The sequence below is a fragment of the Micromys minutus genome (assembly GCF_963924665.1).
Source record: "Micromys minutus genome assembly, chromosome: 6".
Lineage (NCBI taxonomy): Eukaryota > Metazoa > Chordata > Mammalia > Rodentia > Muridae > Micromys > Micromys minutus.
In genome coordinates this window covers 16,133,505-16,152,284 of record NC_137975.1, presented here as the reverse complement: position 1 = coordinate 16,152,284, position 18,780 = coordinate 16,133,505, and the positions used below count along the sequence as shown (strand labels likewise).

The window sequence follows — 18,780 nt, the reverse complement described above, 5'->3', positions numbered from 1 at the left end:
ACCTTTGCAGAGTCTTCAAACCACAGTTATTGTATTAGAGCTTTGTTTACACCAAGACAGCATATTAGAGCTTCAATTACACCAAGGCAGTGTGTATAAAGTTCTATTACCTTCTCTGGTAGGTTAAATGGATTGCACTCCCCAAAATATATCCACCCATTCATAATCCATACACCTTTGAATAATTAAAGAAGTTGCTGAAGAGAAAACTGATTCTAATCAGCTTTCAAACTGTGATTATGCCCATGCTGAATCTTCCCTTAAAGAATGCATTTTTCCTGGAGCATGTATAATTACAAAACTCCTTCTCTGTCTCTGTAGGAACTTGGAAGTAACAGCCCTCCACAAAGAAACTGGAAAGGAATTGCCATTGCCCTGCTGGTGATTTTGGTAGTATGTTCACTCATCACAATGTCTGTCATCCTGTTAACACCAGGTAATCCATTTTGGTTCCTCTCTTTGAATGATGTTATGGTGGACATGTTTATGAGGCCCTATGAAAGTAGTGGATTTCTCTGGGCAGTTTAATACAGGTTGGATTTTTAAAAGCACATTTGATAATGTGCCTAATGACAGGATTATATTTGTATTTTGAATATTATGTGGGCATTTAGGATAAAACTGAAATATAAAACACATAAAACAAGGATACTAAGAAGATTTGTGGCCTCCATTTCTATTGAAAGATATACTTTTTGGTTTAACAAATGTTTATGTCATGTGACTCTTTTTTTGCACTCTATAATTTATAGTAATTGTATTGCAAATCACCCCAAACTAGGAATGAATCTATATATTCTTCAAGTAGACAATGCATAAACAAATATATAATAAAACAGTATTCCAGAGGCAAATGAGTAAATGTCCAAAGCACACAAAATATACAAAATGATGGGGAGGCACAGTACTAAGTGCAAGATGCCAAACCTAAAATTCTACGTATTATGCATAAATATTTATATAAATTTTATTTATATGACATTCTCAAGAAGAAAGGGCAAAATCAGGTCTGCAACTGTAGTTCAGCTAGACAGTACTCAACTAGCATGCATGAGAGCCTGGATCCAACATCCAGCATTATGTAAATGGGTGCGGTGGTGCACAGCCATAATCCTTTCAATTACAGGTAGATTTGCAAAGGTCAGAAGTATATAACTGTTTGTGGCTACATAGGCTGATGCTAGCCTAATACATAAGACTCCAAAGGAATAAACTCTTAAGAGAGAGGCTTAGTGAGAATCTTGAAACAATATTGTCCTCAGTGTTGACAAAGTTAGTTCTGAGGTCTTTTGGAAATGCAGTAACTAGAGTGACAGATCTTTTTGGCTTTTGTTGTGGGCTGAAGATGAAAGCTTGCAATGTGGAACTGTACTTATGTGTGTGACAACCCGATATGTGGACATATAGAACCTGGGAAGAGTAGAAATTATCTACAAAGACAAGATACACAGGTGTGCTTTGTGTTATCCAAATGTATTTATTTGTGGAATAGATTTATACCCTTTCATCCATAGGACAACATCAGATGTCTTCTATTTTTCTCCTTGTTAGTAAGGCAGACTCTTCAATTCACCTCAGAGCTTCCTTTAACAAACTGATGACCTGTTACTCAGCGTTTTATATTTAAACATGTGAGTTCCCCTGCCACTAACTTCACTATTATCTAAGCCCCGTAAAGATAGTGAACTTATTTCCCATTAAACAAAATGTGATTAACAGGGGCTCCATTTCAGAGTCATTTACTCATGTAATTATAGTGACTAATACAAATGACAGTTATCAATCACTCTAGTGGGAGACCTGGTGAAATATTCCATCTTTACAAAAATATTGATTTCCAAAATATGTAAACGACTAAAACTAAATAGTTGAAGTATTTTTTTATCCTCTGGAAAGACCGAGAAAGAAAAGAATAGGGGCAGCAAAGGAGGGAAAAAGAAAAACAGGTAATTGAAGAATTAAGAGAGAAAACTCGATTTCCTGGAAAGAACTGGCTCACCCAGCATGCTCTGTGGAGCCTCCCCCTCACTGCCTTGTTCGTGCATCTGTGGTTTGGTGTAATTGAGCACTGTGATGGCACTAATAAGTGACTGCACAGTGCCAAGAAGCTCCGCTCCAGGAAGATGAGCTTCTGTTCAGATGGTGTTTCGCTTAAACATAAGAATTTGAGCATAATTACAAAAAATGAACCATTTGCTTTTGCTGTCTTGAATGCATGCCTATTCCCCAGATGCAGGGGAAAAAACTGGTTACACAATTTTTGTGATTCTTGTGGATTCATCCTTTCAGTCTGCTTCTACTATACTTTTTTCAGTGGCTCACTCAGGTTTCTACCTAACTTAGTGATTGTAATACATATATGCATTAAAAGGGAAATTATTAGAATGGCTTATACAGTATGGTCTAGAAAGTCAAAAATGGCTTTATGACACGGGAAATGTCCAATTGGGTAGTTGCACTGTCCCAGTTCTGCTGAAGATCTGGAGTACTCTGGGTGGTTTTCAATCTATATTGGAAGGCCAAAGAACCCGGTTCTAATATCTGTACAGGAAACCTGTAGGAAGAGGATAGATGAACTTACTGCCTGGGGGAAAGGAGGAGCTCTAGGTTCAGCTGGAAGCTCCTGTCTCACTGCTAAAATGGACAATGTAAAAAGACATCTGATGTCAGACTATGGCATTCACACAATGCTGTATACATGTGTAGTCACATATCTGGAAATATATGTATATATATATATATATATATATATATATATATATACATATATACATACATACATACATACATATACATATATACACACATAAATACACATATATAATATATGTATATATATATGCACACACACACATATCCACACACATACATATATATCCACAATACAACATATACAGGAAAGTTTATTTGGTTGGTAAATGTGAAGATTAAAACATATTATAGATGCTCTGGTTATTGACTTGCCTTTCTGTTGTTTTAAATTTTAAGTATATCAACTTCTCTTTATGTTGTACAAACACATATTTCTAGTAACTCTCCCACCCCAAGTCCAAATAATAAATTGCATATAATGTTAGCTGCACAACTGAAATCAACAGCTATTGCCTTAATTTATAACTTTTTAAGCGTGTTCCACTTGGAAAAGGAGAGATGACAGAGGGAGAGAACAAATAGAGATGTGTGTGTGTGTGTGTGTGTGTGTGTGTGTTTAGAGAGAGAGAGAGAGAGAGAGAGAGAGAGAGAGAGACAGAGACAGAGACAGAGACAAAGAGATGACAGAGATAACAAAGACTACACACAGAGAGATGTCAATGAAAAAGAACAGAGAAAGACAGAAAGAGATAGAGACAGACATGGGATTTTCAAGGATATGAAATGATCCTTTGCTTGTGTAATTATCATAAAATATGACTGTCACATAAGAGTAAAGTCACAGAAGCTATAATAATGGTGACCAGACTACTAACATATACAAATCCAGTGTACACACACCCTCCTTGTGTCATTTTCACCATAAAAAAGTTATATTTAGATTTTCATGAGTGAAAGCAGACAAGAGATTATCTAGTCTGAGAAATTATTCAGAAGCTGCTTTTCTCAAAATAGCCTCCAAGGCTGTAGGTATGTGCTGAGGAATGCAAGCCTATATCTAGATGAACACATGTTCATTGTAATTTTGGCTTGATTGCAGATTTTATTACTGAAGTAATTTGAGACAGGTGCCTGAGTTGCCAGCTTGTAGGAATCTTCTGTGGCTTGTGAAAAAAAGACTTAATTGTTTTTGAAGACTGAGTTAACTAATCAAGTATCCCCTTCAATAAGTAACATTTCTGAAAAGAAAAAAAGTCATTTATCCACATTTAATTGAAAAGTTTAATACTTGGGTATATTAACCAAACATAGAAAGTTTTAACTTGTACTAGGTTTAAGAAATAATGGGTTTGCATGCCTTTGATTTCAAAATTTGGATGGCAGTCACATTTCTGTGACTGAGGACAGCCCAGGAGTTGCATGGGGGAATTTCAATATAACCAGGACTATTCTACATAGATAGATCCAGTCTTAAAACAAGTGTACAAAGAAAAACCAAAAATAAGGAAACAGGAGAAGAGGAGAAGGAAAAGGAAGGCAAGAGATAGAAATATATATATATATATATATATACAGAGAGAGAGAGAGGAGAAGAAGAAGAAGAAGAAGAAGAAGAAGAAGAAGAAGAAGAAGAAGAAGAAGAAGAAGAAGAAGAAGAAGAAGAAGAAGATGATGATGATGATAAAGGAGAAAAAGAGGAGGAGAAAAGGGGAAAGGAGAATGAGAAGAACGTGCTTAGGAAGACTTTGGTATTGGGCCTTGGGAGTCATTGATGGTAATGAATGTAAGGTCAACAACTGTACTCTATATTCATGGTACAAATGTCTTCATGCTTGGATTTATAACAACCATTTCAAATGCTTTTATGCTTAAAGGTATAGCAACCAGTGTAATGTGAATAAATGTTTTTTCCAGTTTCATATTTACATCAAATATCTAGCAGGAGCTAGAAAGGTAGGTCTTTTGTTAAAGTGTTTTCCTTGTAGTCAAGAAGACTTGAGTTTAATAGCCAGAATCTGGCATCAGTGCCATGTTGTTTGTTCGGGTGTTTTGTTGTTGTTGTCTGTTTGTTTTGTTTTGTATAGAAACACTGGAAAGTTGAAGACAGTAAGTTTCTTAGGAATCTAGGGTCATTCTGTTTGACTTCATTGCTGAGCTTCAAGGCAGTGAAAGACCTTGTCCCAAAAGAACAAGGACATGGAAGATGTTCCTCAGAAGAACATAGGGGATTTTCCTCTAGTAACTACACATATGTGAACACAAGCACCAACATTCATGACCCACTCCACATCACATCAAAATACTCGTGTAAAGGCACACTCCAAGTGTTTTCAAGTGTAGGATGAGCATTATTATGCTATGAAAAATGTAAATGTATATGGTAACCAATTTTGGCATGCTTGTGAATCAGGAGTGCTTAGAGATTGTGATTTCTTTTCTTTTCTTCTATTTCATTTTGTGTGTTTGTGTGTTTGTCACAGTGTTAGTTATTTCTCTCTCTCCCCTTTTTTCATACTGTCCTATCCTTCTCACATAGACCTCTCTTCACATATTGCTCTGTTTAAGGCCTACTCTACAGGAAGAAACACATTTCTGGTTTATAAACCTGGCTAAATCCCATAGTTGGCAACCTCACAGGCCCGAGGAGTAAACCTACTACTATTATTTTGCAAAATGAATATGGTATCAAACTGCACACTAAGTTCCTATATATATAGCCACAGAATCAGTGCAGATCCCAGGTCTCATTAGAAAAATTGCTGTGCACTTAATGCAGCAACTCAAAACTAGTCAAAGTACAATGAATAAATGCCCCTAGCCAGGCCAGCCACACATGGAACTTCTATATTAACTCCTCCCCCTCAGTCCCTAAAAACCACTGTAGAAAATGGAGTGGAATAATTTTGAATGCCAGAAGAAAAGAAGGATCAGAACAAAACAATGTCTTCTGGCAAGACAGGACTCATGCACACATAAATTTACAGCAGCTTTACTTGTTCATAGGATGACAGCACAAGATTAAGACAGTCAACACTCCAGAAAGAATAGAGGAGGGGCTCCTGGTAGCTCTTCTTAAATGAGGAGCAGTTGATGTCGGTGTTCCTCTGTGGGAGGAAAGCTACTTTAATTTATGGGTATGGGCCCTGATAGTTAACCTGTGCTCTAGTAGATGGCCCTAGACCCCCAAGTTTATGAACAGTACAATTTGGACACAATGGGATATAAAATAAAATTTAAAAACAGGACATGAAGTTAGGAACCCAGAGGTGTAGATTTGATCTCAGAGGAGTGGGTGGTGAATCGAAGTATCTTGTATGCTTGTAAAAATTTTTTTTAAAGAAAAAAAAAATATATATATATATGTATGTATATTTGTGTATGTGTGTATGTGTGTTCATACATATGGTATGTGTATGTGTGTATGTGCTTGTAATAAAATAACTAGCAGGCCAGCAGATCTAAATGGTTTATGGAGAAAACATGCAAGCAAATGTAAATAAATTGGCCTTAGTTTCAGAATGATAAATACTCATGTTCCAGGATTATAGTGATATGTATTTATGATAAGATATCTTGACCTCTAAAAGACTGAACTTCTGCCAGACCTCACAACAAACGTCATTTAAGACCTATTTCTTTCTTTCTTTCTTTCTTTCTTCCTTCCTTTCTTTCTTTCTTTTTTCTTTTCTTTCCTTCTATTTACTCAGCCTATATAATTTTAAGCTGACTTAAGAAACCAATATAAAGAAACCAATATAACCATATTTACATGCTTTGAATTTCTCATGTAATCATCTTTTACGACCTAACCTATGCTTTATTTTTATTATGTTCTTTTCCAAGCTTCCGAGTCAGAACACTGTGTGTGTGTGTGTGTGTGTGTGTGCGTGTGTGTGTGTTGTGATAATTATTTGCTAACATAGGCCAACACAGTGGATGAAACCTTAAAACACATATTCACCAAAAATGTTGCCAGCCACATAGATGTAGTTTGACACCATGTCTATGCTTTCTGATTCAACTGGATGACTTTTTTCCTTGTAACACTGTTAAAGAATTCTGTAGAGAGTTCATCATACTTGTTCTGTGCCATGTTTTCTGCCCTGTTCAGTAAATGTTGAGCAAAGTTTTTGTTAAGGAGAGATAATAGGGACAAGTCAGGTCTGTGATACAGACAGGCCACAGACAAGCCAGTAACCAGGAACTACTGGGAAATGGGAAATAAAATGATAGAAACGTAGAATTCAAATGTAAACTCATTCTTGATCAATGTACTTGAAGAGGACATTATGATTTCAATCATTAATGTGACACTGATGTATTTTAATGTTCTCTGATTGTATATTTATATGTAGCCCAATATCTAACCTCACTGTGTGATAGTGACACAAAGAATGCTTCCTATTTCTATTTACTGCCACAGCAACCAGAGAAAAAGCAAACAACATGTGCCCTAACAATAAGAAGAGGTGTAAAACTGGGCCCCTCAACATTTCATCATGACTTGAGGAAGAGCTCACAAGGCCCTACCCCCCTTTAGGGATTATTACGAATTAATAAATATTGGTAAGAGGGGCTGTTCTCCATACTGGGGGTAACTACTGGGTAAGTTAGCCTCACTCTAGTAAATAATTTTTCCAGGCTTAAGACAGAAACTGATTAAATTCAGAGATCACACACAAACATTGGCAATGAAAGTAAGTCCTATGGCAGTAGGAGGAGAATGAAAAAGAGGAATAGTCAGTGAAAATGAGTAATATTAATTATAGAATTATATAAAATCCAATAAAAATATTTAATTAATGTAAAACAGCTCCTTAAAGTATAGACATAAAATATTAACAATATATTTACCTTTTCTTTTTAGAAAGGATAGACATCAATATGTACATAGCCCATGATAACATAAAGAACATATTGTCTTGTGAGAGATGATATGTTGTTATTATGCATATTATACAGAATTTCAACATGGCCTGATCATATTGACTATTGTTTGCTATCAGAACAATAGCACCCACTTAGAGTTAGTTAGAACGTCATGTTAGATTATGCCACAAACAATTTCTTGGCAGCTATAATTTAACAGGTGTCATTAAAGCATGTGACCTGTGTCTTAAAATGTCAAAGCAGCAATTAAGCTCTCTCATTATGTTTTTATGAGGAGGAAATAATCTTTTATAGATTTTGAGATTGGCATGACCCACACATAAACATTAACATCAAACAAGATGCAATTTGTTTGTTTTGTTTTGCTGAATTAGCAAAGGAGATTATGTTCTGTTGATAGAAACCATGGAATGACTTTGCTCATTTACTTTTCTAGAAACAACACAGATGAACACACAAGAATGTCACATTGCTTAGTACCATTAGCCTGCCAAAAGAAAACAACAGCCTAACAGTTTTTATCCACTGATCTAACTGTTAAAAGCTTCTTTTGATGTGTCTGTGTGTGTTTTGTGTCTCTGTATTTGTTTCCCCACAGAGGTCAGTAGATGGCATCAGATCTACTGGAAGTAATTGAGAGATGCCCTATATGGGTGCCATCTACCAAACTAGGCTTCTTTGAAAGAGCAACAAGAGCTCTTGAAGGCTGAGCCATTTCTCCAGGTCCAATTGCTGCTTGTTAGATAGACATATTTCTGATGAATAATGAACATAAGGAAAAAAATAGTTATTTTATATTTGTTCTATTATTGTTTTTATTTCTTTCTAATGTTTCTTACATTGTCCAAAAAGGAACACAATGAAATTTAATTTGTATGGTAATATGTTTAACTTTGCAAAGGTCAGAGAAATTCTATTGTAACACAGAACATTTATTGTATTTTGTCACATACCAGATGCTGTACTAAGTGCTTGACATGTACTGGTTTATTTAACCATCCACTGCTAACATGAAATACACTATTTGTTCATATTATGAAGTACTCCCTTGAGTGTTATAAATTATGGTAGCTAATATTCAACCAAACAATTCCAATTTGTAACATTATTATTATTGTCTGTGTATGCGGTGTATTGTCTGTGTATCTGGGTACATGTATTATATAGCACATGTGTAGTCATGGAGAAGGCAACTTGGTAGAATCAGTTTTCCCCTATTATTTTTACAGGATTTTGTGGGGATCATACTCAGATTGGCAGGTTTGTGTCAAAATTACCCAACAAATGTATCCATCTCACCAACCCATGACAGGGACGAGAATCATAGCAGATATTCATCTGAGTATATTTTCAGGGGAAGACTTAGCTCAAATTAACTAAGGTCCAAAAGCTTACCCATAATATAGGCAACAGCTTTTAGTTCCCTTGGGGCAAGACTGAAAAAAAAGAAGAAAATGAGCTGAGCACCAGCATTTATTTTCTACACACCTACTGTAGAGTGTGATTAGCTTCCCCACGCTAGAAACCATGACTCCCCTTACCAGAGGTGAGGCCGAATACATTATCTCTTCTTTAAGTTACTTTTGTTAGCTCTTTTGTCATGGCAACAATAAATAGTAAACAATATACATGCTAGATTAGCAGTTCAGTTTCACACAAGACAAATACTGAAACACTGAAGCAGCATTTCCGGCATTTGGGGTAGACAATGTGTCTTAGGATGTATAAAACTGGTTGCAATTCACTCTGCTACTGGAAAGAAGATAGGAGTCAATATATTTCACAAAATAAAAAAGTTCTCCTTTATTCTGACCCTGAGTTTTGTGAGTAAAATTTTGTATAAAAGGAAACATGTAGAGAAATTCATTTGGACGCAGGGGAAAACGTAATTTAGAAGTTGAAAACCATAATTTAAATTTTTACTATACCTGTCATCATATTGCTGAAAGAAAAATGGCCCTGATAAAAATATAAGCACATATTTTCTTTGCTAAACCAAATAATATAAAAGTGTAAACACCAGTTATATAGTTTTCCATACTTTAAATATTTTTCTCTAAATTATTTAATTATAACTAGAATTGTGATAGCACAAGGTAGCACTGTACCTGAGAAGTCTAGCAATAAATATGTAATCATGTTCAGGTATTTCCTCCACTTAAAACTGTCCTTAATATATTTTCTTGCAACATGTTTAGAAGAAGATGCTTTACTAGATAAATGTTCTCTTGAGTAGAAATAGAGGTGGCAATTGAATTTATTCACTTTGAGCAGTATATCATCAGTCCATATTGGAGAATCATTTCATTATTTTAAAACCAACTCTATTGGATTTGATAGGTGATAGAGAATAATAGATGATAGATAGATGGTATAGATAGATGATAGTGGATAAACGATAAATAGATAAACATATGGATAAATTGTTGAGGACAGATAAATATATTGAGTGATATGTTGATTATATAATAGATAGATGATAGTAATAAGTGATAGATAATAATTTACAAATGAATAAAAATTACACATGATACGTTAATCGACAATAGACAATCTATTCCCTTACACTGAGAAATCTTGCTTTATTATTGTCTTCTTTCAGCTTTCATGTAGTCCTACACACACACACACACACACACACACACACACACACACAAACACACAAACATACACATACTTATATTTGTTAATACGAGATAAAACATGTGTGCTTTATGTTTTGAATCTGGCTTTTTTCACTTAGCATGATCTCCCATTCCATTTGTTTTTGCAGAAAATACTATGACTTTATTCTTCTTACATATAATTTATAGTCATGTAAAATTTGATTATGAGTATAAAATTCCACATATTTCTTACAAGCCCATCCATGGACGGATTTATTGACTCATTCCATTTTTTTTTTTTTTTTTTTTTTTGCAATTGAGAATAGTATAGTGATGACAAATGTTAATGTAGGCTTCTTTGTTGTAAGTTGATACAGAATGGTACAGGTACATACCCAGTGATGGTATAGCTGTGATACCCAAGAACCCTATAATTTTGGTGTTTTAAGGAACCTCACAATGATTTCCATATTGGCTTCACTGAGTTTCCATTCACACCAACATTTTGGAGAGAAGATAAAGAGTGGACATAAGGGTCAGTGGCAGACTGTGAAACAGGAGGATAAATATGTATAAAGTCCAGGAAAATGTAGTGGTTACACTGCCATAAAGAACTCGCTTATAATGTATGCTGCTAATTTTTTAATTTTTTAAACTTTATTTTTAAAAAAACAAAGATAAAAGATCAAATTTTAAGCATTTTTGCATAAATGTATACGAATACATTTTTATCAGTGCTTCACTTTTTTTTTTTTAAGGTTTGTTATTCTGCATTAAGGTCTTACTAGTTACAATGAGCAAAAAGTACATGGAAAACAGGATGTAAACCAGAATTAGTCAAAGTATTCTTGGTGTGTAAGGATTGAGTGTAATGTTTTTTTTTTTTGTTTGTTTGTTTTTGTTTTTTTTTTTTTTTTCTTGAACTTCACACAGTCTGTGAGTTGTTTCTGGGGTAGGCCGAGCTTTCTGGGGTTAGAAACTCATTATCAGTGACTGCATATTATGTCTGTTCTTTTGTGACTGGGTTATCTTACTCAGGATGATATTCTCTAGATGCAACCATTTTCTTAAGAATTTGGTTAAGTCATTGTTTCTGATAGCTGAGTAGTACTCCATTGTGTATATGTACCACAATTTTTGTATCCATTCATCTTCTGAAGGACATCTGGGTTCATTCCAGCTTCTGGCTATTATAAATAGAGCTGCTATGAACATTGTGGTGCATGCGTCTTGCTTGTATATTGGAGTGTCTCTGGGGTATATGCCCAGAAATGGAATGGCTAGATCATCAGGTAGTACTATGTCCAATTTTCTGAGGAATCGCCAGACTGATTTCCAGAGTGGTTGTATCAGTTTACAACACCACCAACAGTGGAGAAGTGTTCCTCTTTCTCCACAGCCTCGCCAGCATCTGCTGTCATTTGAGTTTTGGAACTTGGCCAATCTGACTGGTATAAGAGGGAATCTCAGGATTGTTTTGATTTGCATTTCCCTGATGGCTAAGGATGTCTAGCACTTCCTAAGATGTTTCTCAGCCATTCGATATTCCTCAATTGAAAATGTTTTGTTTAGCTCTGTACCCCATTTTTTAATAGAGGTGTTTGATTCTCTGGTGTCCAGCTTTTTGAGTTCATTGTATACCTTTTATATTAGGCCTCTATCTGATGTGGAGTTGGTAAAGATTCTTTCCTATTCTGTTGGCTGCCCTTTTGTTTGCTTGACAGTGTCCTTAGCCTTACAGAAACTTTGCAATCACATCATATCCCATTTGTTGATTTTTTACCATAGAGCACAAGCCATTAGGTGTTTTATTCAGAAAATTTTCTCCTATGCCTATTTGTTCTAAGGTTTTCCCTACTTTCTCTTTTAATAGTTTCAGTGTATCTGGTTTAATGTGGAGATCTTTAATACACTGGCACTTGAGCTTTGTACAAGGAGATAAGAACGGGTCTATTTTCATTCTCCTGCATGCTCAGTGCCAGTTGGACCAACACCATTCATTGAAGAGTCTGTTCTTTTTCCATTGGATGTTTATACCTCCTTTGTCAAAAATCAGGTGACCATATACATGGGGGATCATTTCTGGATCTTCGATTCTATTCCATTGATCCATGTGCGAATTTCAGTAGCAGTACCATGCAGTTTTCTGCACAATTGTCTTGTAATATAGCTTGAGGTCAGGGATAGTGATTTCCCCAGATGTTTTCTTGTTCTTAAGGATAAATTTTGCTATTCTAGGTCTTTTGTTACTCCAGATGAAATTGCACATTGCTTTTTCCAACTCAATGAAGAACTGGGTTGGAATTTTGATGGGGATTGCATTGAATTTGTAGATTGCTTTTGGTAAAATGGCCATTTTTAGAATGTTGATCCTTCTAATCCATGAGCATGGGAGATCTTTCCATTTTCTGAGATCTTCCTCCATTTCTTTTTTTAGAGGTTTAAAGTTCTTGTGATACAGGTCCTTCACTTGATTAGTTAGAGTAACACCAAGTTATGTCATAGATTTGTGACTATTGTGAATGGTATCTTTTCCCTAATTTCTTTCTCCACATGTTTGTCTTTTGAATATAGGAAGGCTACTGATTTGTTTGAGTTAATTTTGTATCCAGCCACTTTGCTGAACTTGTTTATCAGCTGAAAGAGTTCTATGGTGGAATTTGAGGGGTCATTTAAGTATACTATCATGTCTTCTGCAAAAATTGATGTTTTTACTTATTCCTTTCCATTTTGTATACCTTTGATTTCCTTTTGTTGTCTAATTGCTTCAAGCAGGACTTCCAGTACTATGTTGAATAGGTAGGTAGGGGGAGAGTGGGCAGCCTTTTCAAGTCCCTGATTTTAGTGAGATTGCTTCAAGTCTCTCACTGTTAAGTTTGATGTTGGCTGTTGCTTTGCTGTATATTGCTTTTATTATGGTTAGGTATGGACCTTGGATTCCTGTACTTTCCAAGACTTTTAGCATAAAGTGGAGTTTAATATTGTCAAATGCTTTCTCAGCATCTAGTGGGATGACCATGTGATTTTGTTCTTTGAGCTTGTTTATATGCTGGATTACATTGATGGATTTTCTTATATTAAACCATCCCTGCATCCCAGGGATGAAGCCTACTTGGTCATGGTGAATGATCATTTTGATGTGTTCTTGGATTTGGTTTGCAAGTATTTTGTTGAGTATTTTTGCATCAACGTTCATAAGTTGAGATTGGTCTGAAGTTCTCTTTCCTTGTAGGGTCTTTGTGTGGTTTAGGTACAAGGGTTATTGTGGCCCCAAAAAATGAGTTAGGTAGTATTCCATCTAATTCTGTTTTGTGTAATAGTTTGGAGAGTATTGGTGCTATGTCAGCAATAAAATTCTGCACTGAACACATCTGGACCTGGGCTTTTTTTGGTTGGGAGGTTTTGATGACTTCTTCTATTTCTTTAGGTGTTATAGGATTATTTAGATGGTTTACTTGGTCCTGGTTTATCTTTAGGATCTTGTATCTGTCTACGAATTCATCCATTTTCTCCACGTTTTCCAACTTTGTGGAGTATAGGATTTTGTAGTAGGGTCTGATAATTTCTTGAATTTCCTCAGTTTCAGTCATTATTTCTCCACTTTCCTTTCTGATTTTGTTAATTTGGATACTCTCTCTTTGCCCTCTAGTTAGTCTGGCTAAGGGTTTATCAATCCTATTAATTTTCTCAACAAACCAGCTCTTGGTTTTGTTGATTTTTTCAATGATTCTTTTTGTTTTTATTTGGTCTATTTCTGGCCAAGTTTGATTATTTCTTGCCTTCTAATCCTCTTGGGTGTATCTGCTTCCTTTTGTTCTAGAGCTTTCAATTGTGCTGTCAGGTTGCTAGTGTATGCTCTCACTAGTTTCTTAATTGAAGCACTCAGAGCTATGAGTTTTACTCTCAGTACTGCTTTCATTGCATCCCATAGGTTTGGGTATGTCGTGTTTTCATTTTCATTGAATTCTAGAAAATTATTTTCTATTTTTATATCTTCTTTGAACCTGCTATCTTTTCACAGTGCGTTGTTTAGTTTCCATGTGTATATAGGCTTTTTGTTGTCTTTGTTGTTATTAAAGATCAGCCATAGACCATGGTGATCTGAAAGGATGCATGGGAATATTTCAATCTTCTTATATCGATTGAGGCTTGTTCTGTGTTCAATTATGTGGTCAATTTTCAAGAAGGTGCTGTGAGGTGCTGTGAAGAAGATGTATTCTTTTGTTTTAGAATGATATGTTCTGTAGATATCTATTAATTTCAGTTGGTTCATAGTCTCTATTAGTTTTACAGTGTCCTAGTTCAGTTTCTGTTTCCATGATCTGTCCATTGTTGAGAGTGGGTTAGTAAAATATCCCACAATTATTGTGTGGGGTGAAATGTATTTTTTGAGCTTTAGTAGGGTTTCTTTTATGAATGTGGGTGTTTTTGTACTTGGAGCATATATGTTAAGAACTGAGAGTTCCTCCTGACAGATTTCTCCTGTAATGAGTAAAAAGTGTCCTTCCTTATCTTTTTTGATAACTTTTGGTTGGAAATTTGTTTTATTCAATATTAGAATAGCAACTCCAGCTTGCTTCTTGGGGCTCTTTGCTTGGAAGTTTTTCCCCAAACTTTTACTCTGAGATAGTATCTGTCTTTGTCTCTGTGATGAGTTTCCTGTATGCAGCAAAAGGCTGGATTTTGTTTATGTATTCAATCTGATAGCCTATGTCTTTTTATTGGAGAGTTGAGTCCATTTATATTAATAGATATCAAGGAATAGTGGTTGCTGTTTCCTGTTATTATTGCTTTTGTAGGTGGAATTGTGTCTCTGTCTCTTTCTTTTTTTGGTTTTCTTGCTTAGGAGTTTTCTTGTTTTTACTAGGACGTAGTACCCCTCGTTGTATTGGGTTTTTCACCTATAATTAATTGTAGTGCTGGGTTTGTGGTCAGATATTTTGTAAATTTAGATTTGTCTTGGAATATCTTCATTTCTCCATCTACGGTGATTGATAGTTTTGCTGGGTATAGCAGCTTGGGCTGTCACTTGTGCTCTCTTAGGGTCTGCATGATGTCTGTCCAGGCCCTTCTAGCTTTCATAGTCTCTGTTGAGAAATCAGGTGTGATTCTGATTGTTCCTCCTTTATATGTTACCTGACCTTTTCCCCTAACTGCTTTTAGTATTCTTTCTTTGCTTTGGGCACTTGATGTTTTGACTATTATGTGTTGGGAGGAATTTCTTTTCTGGTCCAACCTATTTGGGTTTCTGAAGGCTTGTTTTATGCTCGTGGTCATCTCAATCTTAAGGGTAGGAAAGTTTACTTCTACAATTCTTTGAAGATATTTACTGTACCTCTTATTTGATATTCTTCTCCATCTTTTATTCCTATTATCCTTAGGTTTGGTCTTCTCATTGTGTCCTGGATTTCCTGGACATTTTGGGTTAGGATCTTTTTGTTTTTTGGATCTTCTTTTACTGTTTTGTCTATGTTTTCAAAGTTGTCTTCAGCTCCTGAGATTCTCTCTTCCATCTCTTTTAGTCTGTTGGAAAAGCTTGCCTCTGTAACTCCTGATTTCTTGTTTAATATTTCTACTTCTAGTATTGTGTCTTATAATGTTTTCATCATTGTGTCATTTTCTGTTTTAAATTTCTTCTTCCATTTCTTCATCTCTTTGGTTCTCTTTTCTCCTTGTTCTTTGAGTGTTTTTTTTTTTTTTTTTTTTTTTTTTTTTTTTTTTTTTTGTTTCTTCTTTAAAAGCTTTCAATTCTTTATTCCTTTCCTCCTGCTCTTGTTTAAGGATCTCTATCATCATCTTGAGGTAGGATTTCAGGTCTGAGTCTTCTTTCTCTGGAGTGTTTTCTATTCTGTTGTTTGCTGTGATGAGAGAACTGGGTTCTAGTGTTGCCAGGTTGTCTTGGTTTCCCTGGGGTATGGTCTTTCTCTTTCCTCATGCCATTGATATGTTCTCAGTGATATGTTCTCGGCTTTCTCTTGTACCTGGCTTGTGTCACTGGATCTCTGCTGGTCCATGTGGTGGTTGGTCTGAGCCCTGTTCTGGGCCCTGAAGCCACCTGGTGGAAACAGAGGTCCCAATGCTGGGTTCCTGGTCCCTGGATAAGGTAGGGTAGGGGCCTGCTTTCCGTGTGCGCTTGGCAGAGATCTCTCTGCCCCCTGGCTTGTCTGTTCCCTTTCTCACCAGCCCTTTATCTCTGGGGCTCAGCTGGTCCAGGTGGCAGATGGGTTGAGCCCTGTTCTGTGCCCCAAAGCCACCAGGTGGGAACAGAGGTGCCAATGCTGGGTTCCTGGTCCCTGGATCAGGCAGGGCAGGGGCGAGCTTTCTGTGAGCGCTCAGCAGAGATCTCTCTGCCCCCTGGTTAGCCTGTTCCCCTTCTCACCAGGCCTTTATCTCTGAGGCTTAGCTGGTCCAGGCAGCAGATGGGCACTGCTAATGTTTTAAAAGTTAAAATTAAAGAATATTATTTTTAAGAGTATTTCCCATATTTTATTCTTGCACTGGAAATTGACAATATAAATAAAATTACTTTCATTATTTATATTTTTCTGAAATACACATTTTTATTATTTCTCTTTTTCTAAAGTATTTAGATGTATGTAGATCCCTGTCACAGTCAAGAAATATGTGAACCTGTGAGAATAGACTTAGGGACATTCTTCTTTAAATGAAAAGCAATTCACTCAAATATATCAATTATAAATTTGTTTCTGTTTCCCAGTCACTGAGGTTATATCTATACCTTTAGTTTCCCCTACATTTTTTAAACAACTTTATTTTACAAAACAAAGATAAATGTACAGATTTTAAACATTTTTTGCTTAAAATTATACATTTCTGTCAGTACTTTTTTCAGATTTTAACATAATTTTTACATAAAACAATATGAATATATTTTTTAGTCAGTACTTGATTTTTTTCAAGGTTTGATTTTATGCCTTGAAAACTTAATAGTTACAATGAGCTAAAGTACATGTAAAACAAAATGTAACATGGATATAGTTAAAGTTTTCTTGTTGTGTAAAGATTTTGTTTTGTTTTGTTTTGTTTTTTTTTATTTCTTGGACTTCATACAGTCTGTGAGTTGTTTCTGGGGGAGTGCAAGCCTCTGGGGTTAGCATCCCACTATCAGTGACTGCATATTATGTCTGTTCTTTTGTGACTGGGTTATCTCACTCAGGATGATATTCTCTAGATGCAGCCATTTTCTTAAGAATTTGGTTAAGTCATTGTTTCTGTTAGCTGAGTAGTACTCCATTGTGTAAATGTACCACAATTTTTGTATCCATTCATCTTCTGAAGGACATCTGGGTTCCTTCCAGCTTCTGGCTATTATAAATAGAGCCGCTATGAACATTGTGGTGCATATATCTTTTTTGTGTATTAAAGTGTCTCTGGGGTATATGCCCAGAAGTGGAATAGCTGGGTCTTCAGGTAGTACTATATCCAATTTTCTGAGGTATCGCCAGACAGATTTCCAGAGTGGTTGTATTAGCTTGCAAACCCACCAACAGTGGAGAAGTGTTCCTCTTTCTCCGCAGCCTTGCCAGTATCTGCTGTCATCTGAGTTTTGGATCTTGGCCAATCTGACTGGTGTGAGGTGGAATCTCAGGGTTGTTTTGATTTGCATTTCTCTGATGGCTAAGGATGTGGAGCACTTCCTCAGATGTTTCGGGGCCATTCGTTGTTCCTCAACTGAGAAAGTTTTGTTTAGCTCTGTACCCCATTTTTTAATAGAGTTATTTGATTCTCTGGTGTCTAGCTTTTTGAGTTCCTTGTACACCTTGGATATTAGGCCTCTATCTGATGTGGTGTTGGTAAAAATCTTTTCCCATTCTGTTGGTTGCCGTTTTGTTTTCTTGACGATGTCCTTAGCCTTACAGAAACTTTGCAATCTCATTAAGTCACATTTGTTAATCTTTGACCTTAGAGCTTGAGCCATTGGTGTTTTGTTCAGGAAATTTTCTCCTGTGCTTATGTGTTCTAAGGTTTTCCCTACTTTCTCATCTAATAGTTTCAGTGTATCTGGTTTAATGTGGAGATCTTTGATCCACTTATACTTGAGCTTTGTACAAAGAGATAAGAAAGGGTCTATTTTCATTTTTTTCCATGCTGAGTGCCATTTGGACCAGCACCTTTTGTTGAATAGGCTGTCCTTTTTCCATTGAATGTTTACTGCTCCTTTGTCAAAAATCAGGTGACCATATACATGAGGGCTCATTTCTGGATCTTCTATTCTATTCCATTGATCCACAGGCCTATTTCAGTACCACTACCATGCAGTTTTCAGCACAATTGCCTTGTAGTATAGCTTGAGGTCAGGGATAGTGATTCCCGCAGAAGTTTTTTTGTTGTTGAGGATGGATTTCGCTATTCTAGGTCTTTTGTTATTCCATATGAAATTGCACATTGATCTTTCCAATTCAATGAAGAACTGGGTTGGAATTTTGATGGGGATTGCATTGAATCTGTAGATTGCTTTAGGTAGGATGGCCATTTTTAAAATGTTGATTTTTCCAATCCATGAGCATGGGAGGTCTTTCCATTTTCTGAGATCTTCCTCGATTTCTTTCTTTAGAGGTTTGAAGTTCTTGTCATACAGGTCCTTCACTTGCTTAGTTAGAATCACTCCAAGGTATTTCATAGATTTTGTGATGATTGTGAAGTTACCTTTACTCTAATTTCTTTCTCCACA

The 18,780-nt window shown here is 35.9% G+C and overlaps 1 protein-coding gene across 5 annotated transcripts in view; it reads left to right on the top strand.

Annotated features, from left to right (window-relative positions):
* The window catches only part of DPP10 (dipeptidyl peptidase like 10), a gene marked incomplete at both ends in the record, with an annotated part of 1,446,555 nt that overhangs the window by 899,205 nt on the left and 528,570 nt on the right, over window positions 1-18,780 (top strand). For all 5 annotated transcript variants that reach the window (XM_080918333.1, XM_080918332.1, XM_080918331.1 and 2 more), the window contains one exon: window positions 322-436. In XM_080918333.1, the coding sequence (XP_080774459.1) occupies window positions 322-436 (115 nt within the window). The remainder of the gene's footprint in view (window positions 1-321; window positions 437-18,780) is intronic.